We start from the raw sequence: 18,140 nt of genomic DNA, 5'->3' as shown, positions 1-18,140 counted from the left end.
AGGTGAAAAATGAGGCATGACTATAAAATAATGTGACTGGTTTTCCTAGGTGACCCATAAACCGACTGGCTGAAAAATAATTCCCATAGAGGAATTTCAAAATGCTTTGAGCACTAGACGCATCACTGGAGTAAGTGTACAGTTCCCAGAGTGGTGATTTGGCAGGGTACAATACTAATTTGGATATATAAGTTCAAATATGTTTGTAAAAAAAGAAATCTGATTGCTTACACTCATGAAAATGAAGAAGCTATTCTGGCGAAATTTCTCCTCCTTTTTTTTTTTTTTTTTTTTTTTTTTGACAGCTGATCTGCTTTGGACAGGGAGTCTGCTGAGAAAAACCTAGTGGTGATTTTCTTTTTTGTGTGTCGGTCCTCCCCCATTTAACTAAAGACTCCTTGAGAAAGGGGACATCTTCAACTCCGTATCTCTGGTACTCAGGACAGCACAACACAGAAGTATGGGATGCTAATTCCACTGCTCTTGACATAAACCCTTTGACTTTGCTTCTCGCACACCTGAGGCTTCCCTTGCTAAAGGTAACTTCTTCTGCCTCGAAATCGAAACTGGACCATGCAAAATCCACCCACACAAATTTATAGAGACTTAAGGTTTTTAAGGTGTTTGCTTACGGCCAAAAGCTTAAGGAAACATGAGGGATTGACTGCTAATACATAAGGCTTCATTTTAGGTTGTGGAAATATTCTAAAATTAGATTGTGGTGATGGTTGCACAACTCTGTAAACACATTAGAAGATACTGAACTGTATACTTGAAATGGGTGAATTGTGTGACATGTGAATCATACCTCAGTAAAGTAGTTTATTTAAAAAGCCCTCCACAACAGGAATGTTTGTACCTTGGTTCCTTTCTCTAAGATGGTGGTTGGAATAAATGATAGTCAGGTTCTCTTCCAAAAATCTAGTTCCCTATAGAAAATTAAGTTTCTGTCTTCTGTAATTCTATCTCTTGAAAATGACTTCGTGGTTTTCACCAGATTTGGAAAGCATGTTTAGGGTAGTAAGGACTGCTGAATGTCCCCCAATAGCAATTATTTTCCTTTACGTTGACACCCTAATGTTTAGCCTGACACACTGCACCCAGAATAACATGGATATTTCCCAGCCGCCCTTGCTGTGAGAGGAGGCCTTAGACCACATCTTGGTGCAGAAGGCGTGAGTAAAATTAATAATACGTGGTTTCTGGGCAGCCCAGTTGGCTCAGCAGTTTAGTGCCGCCTTCAGTCCAGGTTGTGATCCTGGGGATGCGGGATCAAGTCCCACGTTGGGCTCCTGCATGGAGCCTGCTTCTCCCTCTGCCTCTCTCTCTCTCTGTGTATGTCTCTCATGAATGAATAAATAAAATCTTAAAAAAAAATAATGTGTGGTTTCTGAGAAAGGTGTGTTTTTGTTCCACCCTCTCCCCTTCCTATTGCCTGGAATGACCATGTGGTATACGCAGCCATCTTGGAGCATGTGGATAAGGGCAACTCACTAGGGAAGGCTGAGCAACAGGAGAAAAGAAGGGCACCTGAGGGGCTCAGTGGTTGAGCATCTGCCTTTGGCTCAGGTCGTGATCCCAGGGTCCTGGGATCGAGTCCTGGATCGGGCTACTCTCAGGGAGCCGCTTCTTCCTCTGCCTGTGTCTCTGCTTCTCTCTGTGTCTCATGAGTAAATAAATAAAATCTTAAAAAAGAAAAGAAATATAAATATAGAGCCCCTTATTCTACAGACCCACCAGATTAGCTCAGGACTGCTATCACAGAAAGGGTTCTATTACTATAAAATTTTATTTTGTTCAAGTAACTTGAGACTTTGTTTTCACAGCCAAACCTACATGTTAACTAATGATAAAAATCTTATCTTCTGTACCAAAACAGGATCTAAAATATGCAGCATCAGCATACCTTTTATGCCATGACAAAATTATTACCACTGCTACCTTGGAAGGCAGACCACTGGCCAACCAAAGTTAAGCAAATGGTTGGGAGAATTCAGAATAGGAGCGGTTGTTGGATGTTTCTTGCTACAATGGAGAGGAGTTCAGGCAAGGGCTTGCCAGTCCATAGGCAAAAATAAAGGTTAAAGCTCTGCTAAGGAAATTTTCTTTGTGGCCTGCAAACTGTGTTGCCCAAATCCAGTAATTTGTGGCCTTGTCGAGTTGAGATGACTGCTCTTTATTTACCCAAGCTAAGGCAGCTCTCCATGAAGCAGCAGGTATATAAGAAAGGGCTCTTGCCTCAACTCTTTCCCAGGACTCTTTGCTAGACAATGAAAACTGACCCACCAGCAAAGATCTGAGTAAGGATACTGCCTTCTCACTCAGCCTAGCTTTTCCTGTCTCAAGGCAGCCATCAGTGATAGAGACATCAGAGGAGGGACAGAGTAAGAACATAGAGGCCAAAAATAAAAGCTAAAGTTTTCAGGGTTGGGGCACCTGGGTGGTTTAGTCTGTTAAGTGTCTGACTCAGTTAAGTGTCTAATTCTTGATTTCAGCTCAGGTCATGATTTCAGGGTCATGAGATGGAGCCCTGCATTAGGCTCCATGCTCAACGTGGAGTCTATTTGGGATTCTTTCTCTCCCTTAGCCTCTACCCCTCCCGCTGCTCACTCTTGTGCTCTCAAAATAAATAAATAAAATATTTTAAAATTAATAAAGTTTTCAGGGATCCCTGGGTGGCGCAGCGGTTTGGCGCCTGCCTTTGGCCCAGGGCGCGATCCTGGAGACCCGGGATCGAATCCCACATCGGGCTCCCGGTGCATGGAGCCTGCTTCTCCCTCTGCCTGTCTCTGCGCCTCTCTCTCTCTCTCTGTGACTATCATAAATAAATAAAATTTAAAAAAAAATTAATAAAGTTTTCAGCCTTAAAACCCTATCTATGTGAGAATTTTCATTGTGGTTATCAGTATATGGAACTGATCAGAATAAACTAGAAAAAGCCTAATAAGGTTTCAAAGTAATTATATAGTGAAACAAACCAAAAACTAGGTCTGCAAAAGCAACCCCTGCCCCTCTCCTGCCTTCCTACATCCCCCAACTTTCATCAGCAGAGCGCAGGATGCAAAAGCTGTGCAGATCCAAAAAGTCTCAGAACCTACTCCCTAGTGTCCAGGACTAAGTGAGCACAGAAGACAGAGAGTAAGAGACTTTGTCCCAGAAGGCAGAATCAGGGCTCCCTGTGGACCTACTCCATTGTCATGGCCTAGAGTCTGCACTCCCCACCAGCAGTAGAGTGTGAACACTATGGCTGGTGACTGCTCTACTTGTATAACTATATAGCTGTATACATTTATTGGAAGGAATCTGAGAAGCTGCCTCAGGGGAAGAGTGATGTGTTTCATAGGTGGGAAGAAGAGTAGGTTATCTGCATGCTCAAAGAGATGGCCCATGGCAGAAATTTCTACCTGCAACTTCCTTTCTTAAGATAGCAGAGCCACCCACATGCCTTCCAGTATAAAGTCTACATTTCTTTTGCACTTCTTGCAGGTAAGTGCGGCCTGGATGGAAAAAATCAGTCCTGTCCATTCCTCCATCTTACGTCTTTCTGCTATGTACCCCCTCCAGTCAAGCAGCCTCTTCTCTATTCACACTATCCACTCAAATACCACCACCTCTTTCCCCAACCCACAATGTTCTCTCGCTTATCTGCACTTGGCGCTTTTTTTTTTTAAGATTTTATTTATTTATTCATGAGACACACACACACACACAGAGAGAGAGAGAGAGAGAGAGAGAGAGGCAGAGACACAGGCAGAGGGAGAAGCAGGCTCCATGCAGGGAGCCCCACATGGGACTCGGTCCTGGGTCTCCAGGATCACACCCTGGACTGAAGGCGGCGCTAAACCGCTGAGCCACCCGGGTTGCCTGTCACTTTCTTTAATTCTGTTCTTTGCACGTGTATGTATTTCTTGTGTCTTATCTCCCCCAAAGATTGCACACTCCAGGATAGAAAAGTATCTTCTTTATCCTGATATTTAATGCCAATTCAAACTCAGAAAGCGTAAATAGGGGGAGAACGATCATTCATAAACCCATCTTGATTAAAAGGAGTTTAAGAAAATATATATCTATTTATTCATGAGAGACACAGAGAGAGGCAGAGACATAGGCAGAGGGAGAAACAGGCTCCCTCCGGGGAGCTCAATGCAGGACTCGATCCCAGGACCCCAGGATTACAATGGGAGCCGAAGGCAGATGTTCAGCCACTGAGCCACCATGTGTCCCCAAAAGAACATTTTTTTTATAATGGGAATTATAGCATATTAAAAAGTGGTCCAAAAATGGTTCTCTGTCAAATCATCCTTGCCCTAAGGATATCAGGTTTTAAGTAAGGTAGCAAGGTGCCTCTACCTAACACCAATTACCTCAGAGTCCCAAAACATTCCCCTTCCTGCCCAGTATTCTTTCATTCCCTTCTCAGAACTATATTTAGAAACATGTCCCTTCACCTGTGTTTGCAACTGGCCTCATGAAAGTTCAGGAAAGTGTGGTCCATCCCAAGTGGGAGACAGTGGAGTTCCTCTACTTAAGGCTAAGTTCTCAAAGCCCCACTGGTTTGGTCTGAGAACCTAGACCCTTAATCTCTGTGTCATGTATTTGATGCCCATTCTGGTGCAACCAGTACCTGACACTAAAAGAGGATCATTTGTTTAATGCAGGGGGTCTTAACTCAGAATCCTTTGGACCACCCCCCCAAGAGATCCCTGGGTAGAATTCAATGGAGTGAATCTGAATGGCAAAACAAAATCTTTAACCTCTAAATGAAATTTAGCATTTCCTTGAATTATGAATCTAGGCAATAAACCACAGAATTATTATTACCTTTACTCAGTCCACCTGGGACTTTATCATCAATAAAAATCACAGATATTTTCAGGGGCACCTTGGGTGGCTCAGTCTGTTAAGCATCTAACTCTTGATTTTGGCTCAGGTCATGATCTCAGGGTCAAGGGACTGAGTCCCATGTCAGGCTCAGCAGGGAGTCGGCTTGAGATTTTCTCTCTCCCTCTGTCCCCACTCCCCTGCTCATGCTCTGTTTCTAAAGTAAATAAATAAATCTTTTATAAAAATCACAGCTATTTCATAGTACAATATTCTCAAAATATTAAGATTGCAGACATACTGGGGCACCTATGTGGCTCGATTGGTTCAGCTCAGGTGATGACTCCAGGGTCTTGGGATCAAGCCCTGAGTGGGACTCCCTGCTCAGCGGGGAGTCTGCTTCTTCCCCTCCCTCTGCCCCACCCCCCACTCATGCTAGTGCTCTGCTCTCTTCTCTCTTTCTTTCTCTCTCCCCCTCCCCACCCTCTCTCAAATAAATAAAATCCTTTTAAAAAAGACTGCAGGTATATCAAAATATCACATTTATCACTACTCTAAAATAAGATAGTATTAGACCTTCCACTAAATTTTGTTAATGTGTCAATAAAGAAGCATATATATCTTGCTGTATCACAAATTATTAATATTTTGATAATTTTATTTCCAACATAATTTTTTTTTTTTTTTTTTATGATAGTCACAGAGAGAGACAGAGAGCGAGGCGGAGACATAGGCAGAGGGAGAAGCAGGCTCCATGCACCGGGAGCCCGACGTGGGATTCGATCCCGGGCCTACCAGGATCGCGCCCTGGGCCAAAGGCAGGCGCTAAACCGCTGCGCCACCCAGGGATCCCCCAACATAATTTTTAATTTCCTTTGAAATCCTCTATATTTTCTTTATTTTAAATAAAAAATTCCCATGAAGGCATTTATTTTATTTTCCTGAAGATAATGATAAGCTCCTTCAAAATATCCAAACATTCATTTACTTGTGAGTTCAAACTCTTCCCAATTCCTAATACCGGTCATTTGTAGATCACTGGGCCCAAGAGCAACTTTTAGACACCAGGAATGGTTTGAACTAAGTTGTCTGCACTGGTATTGGTTAGACTTCTCAGTCACACAGACCCATAAATTCCTCTCTCACTGCGCTAATCTGAACTAGGTTTTTGGCACTTGAACCCAATTGGCTTCTGAGTAATATGGAATCCCTCTATATTGGTTGGGGCCATGACGGGTAGATGAAAGTGGGGGACAGTGATTATAATCTATGTAGGGCAGAGAAGAAGTATTAATATTTGAATCAGGATGGGCCTGATTAATGCGTAGTCTCCCCATACGGGCAGAACACTGAAAACACAAAGTCCTGCCCCAGGTCATGAGGTTTCCCCACAAGTGTCATCCAGTCAGCTTCCAGGTGAGAAGAGACTGCAGGTACTTTTTAAACATGTCATTTAATTCTCACAAAAACTGTCAGGGTATGTCTCATCATTTCTAACCTTTACAGACAAGAGGGAAAAAGGATCAGAAGTCAACTAACCTGCCCAACAGTCTCCAACTCCTTTTTTTTAAAAAAAAAGATTTTATTTACTCATGAGAGAGAGAGAGAGAGAGAGAGAGAGAGAGAGATGCAGAGACACAGGCAGAGGGAGAAGCAGGCTCCATGCAGGGAGCCCGACATGGGACTCGATCCCGGGTCTCCAGGATCACGCCCTGGACTGAAGGCGGCACTAAACCGCTGAGCCACCCAGGGATCCTCCAACTCCTATATTTTTCTTTTTTCCTGCCTAGAATTCTTATTCTCGACAAACCCACCTTAGGAATTCCAACTCATACATTAAGTCTCAACTCAGCTACCCCTTTTAGTGTTCTCAGACCCCCAAAATAAACCTTTTTGGGTTTTCTGATACCTTAGGAAACATCTTGCTATTGGATGCACAGAATAAGTCAAGATAAAGCACAGAAGCACACAGAAGCACAGTTCAAAGCCCTAGAGATGCCAAATGTAGTTCTGGAAAGGTGATTGGTGGGCCACTCTTCCTACTGGGGGGTGGGTCCTTGCTGCTTCTCCAACAGCTCCCTGTACACCAAATTGACTTCTACTTTCGCTTTTCGCCTTTTTTCATAAGAGCACAAGTCATTTTCAGATTTCTTTGGGTTTGTCGTTTGCAAAAACAGGTACTTAGTGTAGGTCTTTCATAAAAATGGAGTAACATATACTTTCAAAAAGCTGGATACACCTGTACAGCCCTCCACACTCTTCCCCCCTTCAGTGCCTGGCACACACCTCCACAGTAACACCTAACAGCTGTGCTCTATGTTTATTCTTGTCTACCTCCCCTTCTACACTGCTTTTGCTGAGGGCAAGAATATTTTGTATCCCCAGTACATGGCACAAACATCTGATACCAAGTAAGGATGTTTGGCTTTAAGTGTTGGAATTTGCTTAACTTAATGTGTATTCCACATCCTTCACAATTCAGGGCAATTAAACAAGGACTCACTGAAAGCCACACCATCCTAGCTAGGTACTACGAATATAGATAAACCAGATTCTGTCTTAAAGAAGTTTACTCTCTAGGGGACAGTGTCACACGTAAAGATAATTTCACTAGAATTTGATTAAACTATTCTAGAGGTATCTATGAGAAAAGAGTACTTCAAAGGGGAATGAAAGTGTCAGAGAGAGGTTTTGGGAGAAAGTTTTCTGAAGATGCTATCTGAATTGGATCATTCCAGAAGAGAGGAGTAGCATCCCTGGTGAGGAGAGACAGAGACGGTGGGAACAAAACCAGAGAGCAGAAAGCTGAAGACAGAAATCTAGGGAACAGCTAGAATGTGCCCAGGGCGAGCAGTCCATGAAGGGACTCTCAAAAAGTGAGTAGAATCAGGAGAGTGATCAAAGCAAGGGAAGGAGGACTTTAAAAAATGCAAAAAATCAGTAGTGCCAAAAGCAACAAAAGGCCAAATAAGGCCTAAAAAGGTATTCAATGGGTTTAGCAACCAGAAAGTCACTAGTAACCTTGGCAAGAACAATTAAGTGGAATAGTGGAGGAAGCCGAAGCCAGACTGCAGTGAGGTGGTAAGTGAATGAGTGAAATATCAGTGGTAGCAACTGGCCAAAAGGGGAAAAGCAGTAAGGCAGTAGCTAAAAGGGGATGAGGTTTTAAGAACATATTTTTTTAGTCTTAGCCTAATTTTTTTCTTTCTACTCCCCATTACTCCCAAATGCACAGCTTTCCATTTGGAGCCCTAAAATTCCCACCATGCTGTAAGCAAGGTCCTTAAAGATGAGTCTTTTTTTTTTTCTTAAAGATGAGTCTTGTGTCTGCATTGTCCCTTTACTCCACACATTTCTCTGCACATAGTATAGGTTCAATCTTTGTTGAATGAATGAATGAATGAATGAATGAATGAATGAAATCTATATTCAACACAGGTGATAAGGAATTGAAGGTATCTACTGGTATACAGCTATTGTTTGCTCTTCTTTCATGGGAATTTGTGGTTGTCTGAAAAAACTCAGGAGCATATTCTATCCAGAGGACCTTCTTTCCTTGATGCTTATAAATGTCTGACCCAGGGAGGCACACGTAGGTTCGGCCCATTTTAGATTTTACAGACTACGGGAAAATAGATCTTTATAGACTCAAGATATTTATTCCCAGAAGTTGGGACTGGCAGGTCTATATTAGCATTCTGGATACTGTCACTGCAGTTTCTCTTTAACCAGCCTGGGCTTCAGTTTTCTCACTGGCAACTTGAAGATGCCCATAATAGCATCAACCTCTTAGGGCTGCAGCATAAATGAGATACTGCACGTTAAGTGCTTTTCATAGTGCTTGGTAAAATGACACTTACATGTTAAAGTACTACTAAAATGAATAAAAAGGGGCATCTGGGCGGCTCAGTGGTTGAGCATCTGCCTTTGGCTCAGGTTGTGATCAGGGGGTCCTGGGACCAAGTCCCACATCCAGCTCCCCATGGGGAGCCTGCTTCTCCCTCTGCCTATGTCTCTGCCTCTCTCTGTATGTTTCTCATGAATAAATAAAATCTTTCTTAAAAATGAATAAATATAATATGAAAGGGTAGGAGTTCCAGAAGAGTTGGGTATAAGTCAAATATTTTAAATACAGAAAGAAAAACTTGCTAGAAAAGGTTTTATAAAAGCGAATGAATAATCAGCCCCAATTTATCTGTTTTATAAATTGACCTCCTCATACCTCAGGTTTACTTAAAAATGTATTTCAGAGTTTCACCGAACCAAGTGAACCGGCCGGCCCATAAAGTCAGTTAATGGTCCTTAGCTGGGGGGAGGGGGGTAGATGATGAGGGGAGGGGCCAAGGTGTTGCATTAACTTCCTGGGCAGCCACGACGGCTTGCGTAAGAGTGCCCTTGGGTATGCAGTTTTTTTTTCTCTTTTTTAAGATTTTATTTATTTATTTATGAGTGACACACAGAGAGAGAGAGAGAGAGGCAGAGACACAGACAGAGGGAGAAGCAGGCTCCCCATGGGGAGCTGGATGTGACCCTGGACCCCAGGATCACGCCCGGAGTCAAAGGCAGACGCTCAACCGCTAAGCCCCCCAGGCGTCCCGCGCCGTTTCTGTTGTAATGAAAATTCAGTTCCAAGTCCTCGAGGGAACAGATCTAGAAGCACCGCCGTGCAAACAGCGGCCTTGTCAAATGCCTGCGCCCCAGCAAACCAGGCCGTGCAAGGGCTGGCAAACCGTCCCAACCCCAAGCTGGGTGTGGGGAGCGGGACTTCGCAACCTCCTGGTCAGCCGGCTGGGCGCGCTCCCGCCACCCCGGCCCCACCTTCCCGGGCTCCCTGCCCGCGGGAAGCGCCAGCCCCGGACCAGCACAGCAGGCAGCGCGCGGGATGCAGGGGTTCTGGGCGAGGCACAGGCCGTCTAACCTTTCCGGGTTGAGGCGACTGCACCCCGCGCTGTAACCTTATCTCGGGCCGCGGGAAAGGTTAACAGAAATGTCAGAGGCCTCAGCAGGAGGCGGGAGAGGGGCGGAGCGGGAGGCGGAGGGTGGGCCCTCCCAAGGTCACGGCCCGCGCGCGCGCCCCCGGGGAGCGGCCCGCGGAGCCCGGCGGAGCCCGGCGGAGCCCGGCGGCCACCTCCCTGCAGCCGGCGGGGCCGGGGCGGCGGGGCCGGGGCGGAGGCTGGGGCGGCCGCGCGCGGAAGTGGCGGGGCCCGAGCGCCCGGGGGGGGCGGAGACCGCGGCCGCACGTGCGCGCGCCCCTTACCCCGTTCGCGGCGGCGACGCGGACGATGAGCTGGATGGCCTCCTTCATGTAGAACCTGCCGTCCCCGCCCACCACCAGCGTGGCCTCCTGCCGCTGCGCCGGCTCCACCGTGGAGATGATGCTCTGGATGAAATTCTCCGCGTAGTTGGCGCTGCTCTGAAACACCTTCACCCGCTTGCGCAGCCCGCTCGTGCCCGGCTTCTGGTCCGGGTACGCCCGGGTCTTAACGGTCACAATCTTCACCATGGTGGCGACTCGCTTCCTGCGGCCCGAGCTGCGGCTGCGGCTGCGGCTGCGGCTGCTGTGGGGCGAGGGCTCGGACCGGGAAGGGGCCACGCCAGCTCCCCCGCCTGCGCTCGGCCCGCCTCCTTAAAGGGACAGGGGACAGGGCCCTCCCTCCGCCGCTGGCCCCACTTTGCAGGTCCGCGAGGGGGCAGGGGAAAGGGGAGCGCCCATCTCCAGGCCTCCAGGGCAGTGGGTGGGGCCTCCCTCGTCTCCCCGACCCACCCCACCGCCGTAAGCCAATCCACTGTAAAATAAAATCCGCAACTCCTCCCCTAAATGGAAGGGCAGGACCCGGGGTAGGAAGTCTGTCCTAGGGGCAAGAGCTGGAGAAGAAGAGGGGAATTGCTGAGTATAATGATTTCCTGTGGTTTGGCTTGAGTATCATGTGTAAAGAACGTTCTGGAAACCTGTTCTGAGAAATAGAAGTGCCAGGCTTAGGTAGATTCATGATTCCTTATTCTTTATATCCTCTCTCCAAATACTAGAGTATTTGTATCAAAAAGTAGTCAACTTCCAAGGTCTAATTCGACCTACTACTTTCCTTGTGTTGACTGATGGATCAAACCCTTTACTTCCATGTTACGGTGGGTATACTGATAGCTAAGGTTTGTTAAATATTTCTAATCCTTGCCAAAATACAGGTTTCATTTTTCCCTATTTCATGCTTACAAAGCTGAGATTCAAAAACTCAGATGGCTTGCCGCGGCCACAGAGATAAGTGTACGCAGGAGGCCAGCTCGGGTGGGTGTGGCTCCAGAACCAGGGCTGTCACCACGATTTGCCTGCCATGTCACCAAGTTTGATAACAGAAATGAAAAGGGAGGCCTTGATAAATATAGGCCTTATATTTGGCAAGGCTGAGTATAATATAATTCATCACCAAAATAAGCCAGTTATTCATGCAATAGAAATTTGGTGAAGAGATGAAGTACTGAAAGAGTTCATGGAGGATACAGTCAAAAAAGAGACTTGATTATTAAGTAGGAATATTGATTCTTTCCTTTTGGTTTAGCATCCGCCCTGGATTTGGTGAGAGGAATTGTCTCCTCTGCTCAGGAAATGTGTCATTTGTAGAAAAGCCACAGCTTCCCCCACCACCACTGCTTATGAAACGGTGTGACTTGGAGAAAGTTAGTTAGCAACTATGGGCATCCATCTCTTTACTATAAAATGACATAAAACCTACCTTAGAGAGTTTCTGCAAGAATTAATGGGGTTTTGTATGTCTATACTTCTCAATCATGGATACACATTGAATCACCTGAAGACACTTGAAATTACCCAGGATCCAGTCCAAACAGGTTAAATAATAATCAGCTGATGTAAGTAAATCACCTAGTATGGTCTGATGAATAAACAAAATCTTAAAAAAAAATTCCTAGCATGGTACTAATAAGTATTCAGAAAATGGTAATTCATTATTATAAAGTAGTGGGTTCAAATTCAGATCCCATGTTCTCTATATTCTTATCTTTTGAACTATGATGGGGCTTTCCATTTAAGAGGATTTTTTCCATACTTCTCTTACCGCCAAAGTTGTAATAACTAGGGGCGCCTGGTTGGCACAATCCGTTAAGTATCTGACTCTTGGTTTTGGCTCAGGTTGTGATCTGAGTCCTGAGATCAAGCCCTGCTCCAGGATACACGCTCAGCATGAAGTCCGCTTGAGGTTCTCTTTTCCCCTCCTGTTTCTGCGTGTGCTCTCTGTTTCTAATGAATAAACTTTTTTTTTTAAGATTTATTTATTCACGAGACACACAGAAAAAGGCAGAGGGAGAAGCAGGCTCCATGCAAGGAGCCTGATGTGGGACTCAATCCCAGGACCCCAGGATCACACCCTGGGCTGAAGGCAGCGCTAAACCTCTGAGCCACACTGGCTGCCCTGAATAAATCTTTTGTAAAAAGAAGTTGTAATACTTAGCTTTAATTACATAATAAGCCACTCTTTAACTTAGTAGCCTAAGACAGTTACCATTTATTATCATTATTGTTTATGACTTTTTAACTGGGTAGTTCTGCTGACCCAGGCCAGACTCTGCTGATCTCTGGACTGGGCTCCTATGACAGGTAGTCCCCATGATCCTTGCCTCCTGGTAATCATGCCTTCATGTAATCCCCTTGTATTTTCTTGCTATACAACAAATTACCACAGACATGGCAGCTTAAAACAACACCCATTTATTATCACGGTTCTGTAGGTCAGAAATCTGGGTGAGTTTGGCTGGACTGAATTCTCAGGGTATACACATATATAACAAGGCTGAAATCAAGATGTCAACTATTCAGGGCTCTTGTCTGGAAGCTCTAGGAGGGCTCTGCTTCCAAGCTCAGTCAAGTTGTTAATAGGACCCATTTCCTTACAGTTATAGTTCTGAGGTCCTTGTTTCCTTTTTGGCTGTCAGCCAGGGTCCAGTCTCTTCTGCTAACGGCCACCTACATTGGGTTCTTTCATAATTGCAATCTCTGACTCCCTCTTCTGCCACCAGCCAGGGAAAATTTTTGCTTTTCAAAGGACTTGTGTGACTAGATTAGATATACCTGGATAATCTCCCTTTTGCCGTGTAATGTAATAATCATGAGAGTGAGATCTCATCATACAAGTTCTAGCTACCCTCAAAACTGACTTTGGAGAGACTTCCAATTTGTAGTGTTGCGAAAAGCAGCAGAATGATTCCCGTTCCCTCGGGGTGGCACTGGAGTAGGAAAAGAAGCCATTGGAACTGAAAAGCCATACAAACAGAAATGAAAATTCTTGGCTGGCCAATGACCAAGAATAAAAATGACTGTGTGCCTCCACAGACACGGGCCAGATGTTCTTCCCTAGTGCATTGGCACTATATAAGAAAACTGTATTTAATGATAGCCCCAGATGGTCTCAAACAAAATAGAAATCAAGAACACCCAACTCTGTGGACTGAAATTTCTCTCTGCTCATAGGAATATAAGTATCTGCCACCAGAGCAGAATGAAGTTTTGAAAACATTGTTCTAGAAAAAGTTGTCTTTCTTGTATAGTTAGATTATGGTGAGAAGTATACCCCTTTCATCTGTTTTCTGATTCATTTTTTTCATGTTCATATAGTATATCTAATTTCATTAATTAATCCTAATAAAAAATCCAAGATGTAGTCAAGATTTATTAAGAGATACTCTAACTCATAATTACTTATACTGCAGCTTAATAGTATAAATAACAGAAAATTGTATAGATAGTATTATCCCATTTGATTATTTTATTTAAGAAACACACATACAGGGGTGCCTGTTTTCTTTTTAATACCTCTTTTAAGTTATAATTCTTATGTGTGTGTGTTTTTTTTTTTTTTTACTTTATCCTTTAGGTGGTATGCATACATTTATGCACTGATTCATTCGTTTCACAAATACGTTTTGTACTTCTGCTAAACACCAGCTCTTTAAAAGGTGTTAGGTGAACAAGTCAGAATGGCCCTTGGTCTCATAGAGCTTGCAATATGTTGGAGGAGACAGATCCTGAAAACCAATCATGACTGTAAAGAAGGCTACAAAGAAGTATAGGTGCTGTCAGAATGTAGATAGGAGGAACGGTCATTGGAGGGAGACAGGGAAAATATCCTGGAGAGAGTGATGTCTAAGGTAAGGACTATAAGCATAAGTTGAGTTGGCCAAGTGAGAAGGGAGAAAGACCATTTCATTCCAGGGGAGGGAACATTAAGAGAGATTTGAAAGAAGGAAATGTATTGTCATTGAGGATTTAATGGGCAGCCAGTATAACGGGAACAAAGAATCTGAGGGGTAGATTGGAAGGCCTGAACACGTATCAGGCTTCTAGATGGTGGCAAGCATTGCAGTCTTTATCACGACAGCAATGAGCAACCAAAGGTTTTTTGTTTTAATTTGGAAAAATATACATAACATTAATATTACTTTATCCATTTTTAAGTGTAAATTCAGTAGCATTAGGTATTCACATTGTTATGCAACTATAACCACAATCTATCTCCAGAACTTTTTCCATCATCCCAGACTGAAACTCTATACCCATTAAACAATAACACCTCATTTCTCCTTCACTTGGCTCTTGAAAACCACTGTTCTACTTTCTGTCTGTATGAATTCAACTATTCTATTCACATATAAGTGGAATCATACAATATTTGTCCTTTTGGTCTGGCTTATTTCACTTAGCATAGTGTCTTCAACGTTCATCCCTGTTGTAACATGCCAAAAGGGTTTTAAGCAGAGGATTACTGCAGTCACAATAACATTTTTAAGCGATCACTCTGCTGCTCTATGAACAAATCAAAGGGAAAAAAATGAAATGAAGCCAGATAGGAAGAAACGGGTAGACTGTACTAGGTCAAAATCAATGGAGATGGACAGAAGTAATAGACTCAAGATATTTTCAGAAAGTGGAATCAGCAGGACTTGCTGATAGATTACATGTATAGGGTGAATGAAAAGGAATGGTGTCTCCTAGCAATTGGAGACTGAGACTATTGTAAGAAATGTGAGATTGGAGGGTGGTGCAGTATGATCATTGAGTTGTTTTGAACACATACAGTTTGAGGTTTCTGTCATGCATCCAAAAGGAGGTACAGAAAGAAGTGTTAGAGATCTAGAGCTATGAAAAGAGACCTGGTAGAGTGATATGAATTTATAATCCATTAGCATATAGATAGCATTTGAAAACTTGAGAATGAATGAGATTACTAAGGAGAGAATATAGAGGCAAAAAAATAAAGGAAAGAAAGTCTGACACCGAAGTCTAAGAAACTCTAACATTTAAAGGCCAGTAAGTGTCCTTATGAAACAGGCTTTTCTATCTTTTATATTTTTTATTTATTTATGGTAGTCACACAGAGAGAGAGGCAGAGACATAGGCAGAGGGAGAAGCAGGCTCCATGCACCGGGAGCCCGACATGGGATTCGATCCCGGGTCTCCAGGATCGCACCCTGGGCCAAAGGCAGGCGCCAAACCGCTGCGCCACCCAGGGATCCCAGGCTTTTCTATCTTTGAAAGAGAATTTCTTTAAGAACATCAATCCAGCAAGAAGATTTAGATGTGTTTCTTCTATAAACCATCCAGCTTTCCATAAACCTGAGCTCAAATCTACTAGGTGACATTCAAAGGCAAGGAAGGTCTACTTCTTCAGCAAGTTATTAATATGCCATTTAGGAGTCTTCCTACAAGTCAAATTATCCAGAATTTTGTCAGGTTTCATGTAGGTTTAAAAAAAAAAAAAAGCAGTTGGCAATTCTGTGAAAAGTGTTAATGATTTCTCTATGTACACAAATATGTATAAATAGGAGCTAGGTTAAGTCCTAGCTAGATAAATGTACAATGTTTGGTCAATCCCATTTCTTTTTTTTTTAAAAGATTTTATTTATTTACTCATGAGAAACAGAGAGAGAGGTAGAGTGTACACAGGCAGAGGGAGAAGCAGACTCCATGCAGGGAGCCCAATGTGGGACTTGTGGGACTCGATCGGGGGTTTCCAGGATCACGCCCCGGCTGAAGGTGGCATTAAACCGCTGAGCCACCCAGGCTGCCCAGTCAATCCCCTTTCCAAATACAGTGGTCATTGAAGCTTTACTTTCACCCTTTACAAACCATCATTTGTATTCCAACTGTAGTGATGTAAAGATGTATTTGCATAGGATATCAATCTCTGATAAATGCAACAAATAACAAGTGGCATTCATATGGAATTTATAATGAAAAAGACATATGGAATTTATAATGGAAACACTGGATGGTGACGTGGGTGATCCAGTGGCATTAGTCATTAGCAGTTATTAATTACATGGCTCAGACAGACACTGATTATTAAAAAATACTGAAAAGTAATTCATTAACATGTAGACAAAGCTTTAGAAAGCACTTATATCGTTAAAAAAAAAACACTATATTTGTGTACACTCAACTTCCAATAGTATCAAGCGATGGCTGAAAAATCTGTACTGAAGAATCTTTACTGGGATAGCCTCTAGTTTAGGCTGAGAATGGTCGCCCAAATCTCTCTTCTACCCAAGAGTTCTACAAGGCCTGACAGGTAGTCTCTCAATTAAGAAAGCTCTGACATTATAGATAATGTTACAAGAATTTTTAATTATTTATAGCTGGCAAATAACTGATGATTCCATATGAATCAATACAAAGTAATGCTGAGCAATGCTGCAACTCTCAGGTTATTTGTTAAACCCAAATCACAGGTTCTTCCTGGCTGCGGACTTTGTTCGTTATGTTAAATTTTGATTTGTAACTTGCTGAAACGACTAGCTCCTACATATGGAAGCAATATGAAACCATTTAATCTCTTCTCTATTTGTATCCATAAGTTATTCAGGTGGCTTAAAACTTTATTTGAAAAAAAGTTCATGGATATCTGGAGTCTCTGATTCTGAAATTAAGTTTGTTCCTGTGCCAAAATAATAATAGTTTCTGAACTCATGTTTCAGTGTCAAATAGTTATTCATGAAGCTATATGTGAAAAAGATTGATATGTAATAAATTGGGCTTTTCCCTTAGAATTCATTTTTGGAATCTACTATAAAGGATATCAGTCTGAATTAATTTATATGAATATTTTATATGCAAATATTAATATTTCAAATGGCAAAAGATAAGATTCTTAAAAATACAGATTATGAAGGACATTTTTAAAGAGATAATGAATGTCTTCTGTTATCCCATTTCACTAGTGTTCTTGACTAAGGAATCAAGATGCTATGGTAGGCTTAATAACGGCCCCCTGCGAAATATCCACATCCTAACCCTTGCAACCTGTGAATTATATGGCAACAAAAGGATTTTGCAGATATAATTAATGATCTTGAGAAGGGGAGACTATCCTGGATTATTCAAGTGAGCTCTAAATGCAATCATAAGTGTTCTTATAAGAGGGAAGCAGACGGAGATTTTATTACAGAAGAGAAGACAATACGACCAGAAAAGCAGAGACTGGAGTGGTGCAGCCACAAACTGTGTAATGCCAGCAGCCATCAAAAGCTGGAAAGAGCAGGAAATACACTCTCCTCTCTTCTAGAACCTCTAAAGAGCAAAGCCCTGATGACATCTTGATTTTAGCTCAGTAACATTGATTTTGGACTTCTGGCTTCCAGAACTATGGGAAATTCATGTGGTTTTAAGGCACCAAATTTGTGGTAATTTGTTACACTGTCCATAGAAAACTAATTTTATAGAGGAGTATGAGCCAGGAAGCTCAAACCAATGGCCTCATTCCCTAGAGGCCTAAAGTGTGACTTCAGATGGTGAAGGCTATATTCTAAGTCTCTACCAGTGAATAAATAACTAAGGAAAGTATATTAGGCATAACACAAGTAAAACAGAATCAAGAAATCATGGAGGTAATTGTTTCCAAATTATTTTGCTCAAATTATCTAAGTTAATTTTTTTTAATTGGGTAGGAAACAGTTTCATTCACTGTATAGAATTGGATGCAGACTGTGAGTATTCTATATACCAGCTTGAGGTTTTGAATACTCCCTATCAAAACTAACTTCAACGGGTATTAGCAATTTTTTGTAATGAGCGAATTGTTTCTTTCCTTCAACATTACTGACTCCTGTAGCTCCCTGTTATATATTTTTCTTAATTCTGAAAATATCTTTGAAATAATTTATATTCATTGCCCTCACTCTCCTTTTATCCATCCATCCTTCCATTCACATTCATCTATAAAATACTAAACACATAGTACAAGATACTTAGGCTCAGATTAGTCACCTAAAATAAGATCCAGTACTCAAGGAGTTAAAAATAGAACAGTAGACAC

At 42.8% G+C, this 18,140-nt stretch overlaps 1 protein-coding gene across 2 annotated transcripts in view; it reads right to left on the bottom strand.

Moving 5' to 3' along the window:
• The window catches only part of PGM1 (phosphoglucomutase 1), a 157,697-nt gene extending 147,124 nt beyond the window's left edge, over window positions 1-10,573 (bottom strand). The window contains exon 1 of one of the 2 annotated variants that reach the window (XR_012028202.1): window positions 10,079-10,553. Coding sequence is in view for 1 of the 2 variants with exons in the window: in XM_072820566.1 (XP_072676667.1) it covers window positions 10,079-10,324 (246 nt within the window). In the remaining variant the exon portion in view is untranslated. Of the gene's footprint in view, window positions 1-10,078 lie in introns of both variants that reach the window. The other variant, XM_072820566.1, reaches the window with a different exon arrangement.
• Between the last annotated feature and the right edge of the window lie 7,567 nt (window positions 10,574-18,140).

The sequence above is a fragment of the Canis lupus genome, chromosome 3 (assembly GCF_048164855.1).
Source record: "Canis lupus baileyi chromosome 3, mCanLup2.hap1, whole genome shotgun sequence".
In the NCBI taxonomy this organism is placed as follows: domain Eukaryota; kingdom Metazoa; phylum Chordata; class Mammalia; order Carnivora; family Canidae; genus Canis; species Canis lupus.
Note: the sequence above shows the minus strand (reverse complement) of the source record. Positions and strands in the feature narration are given on the sequence as shown.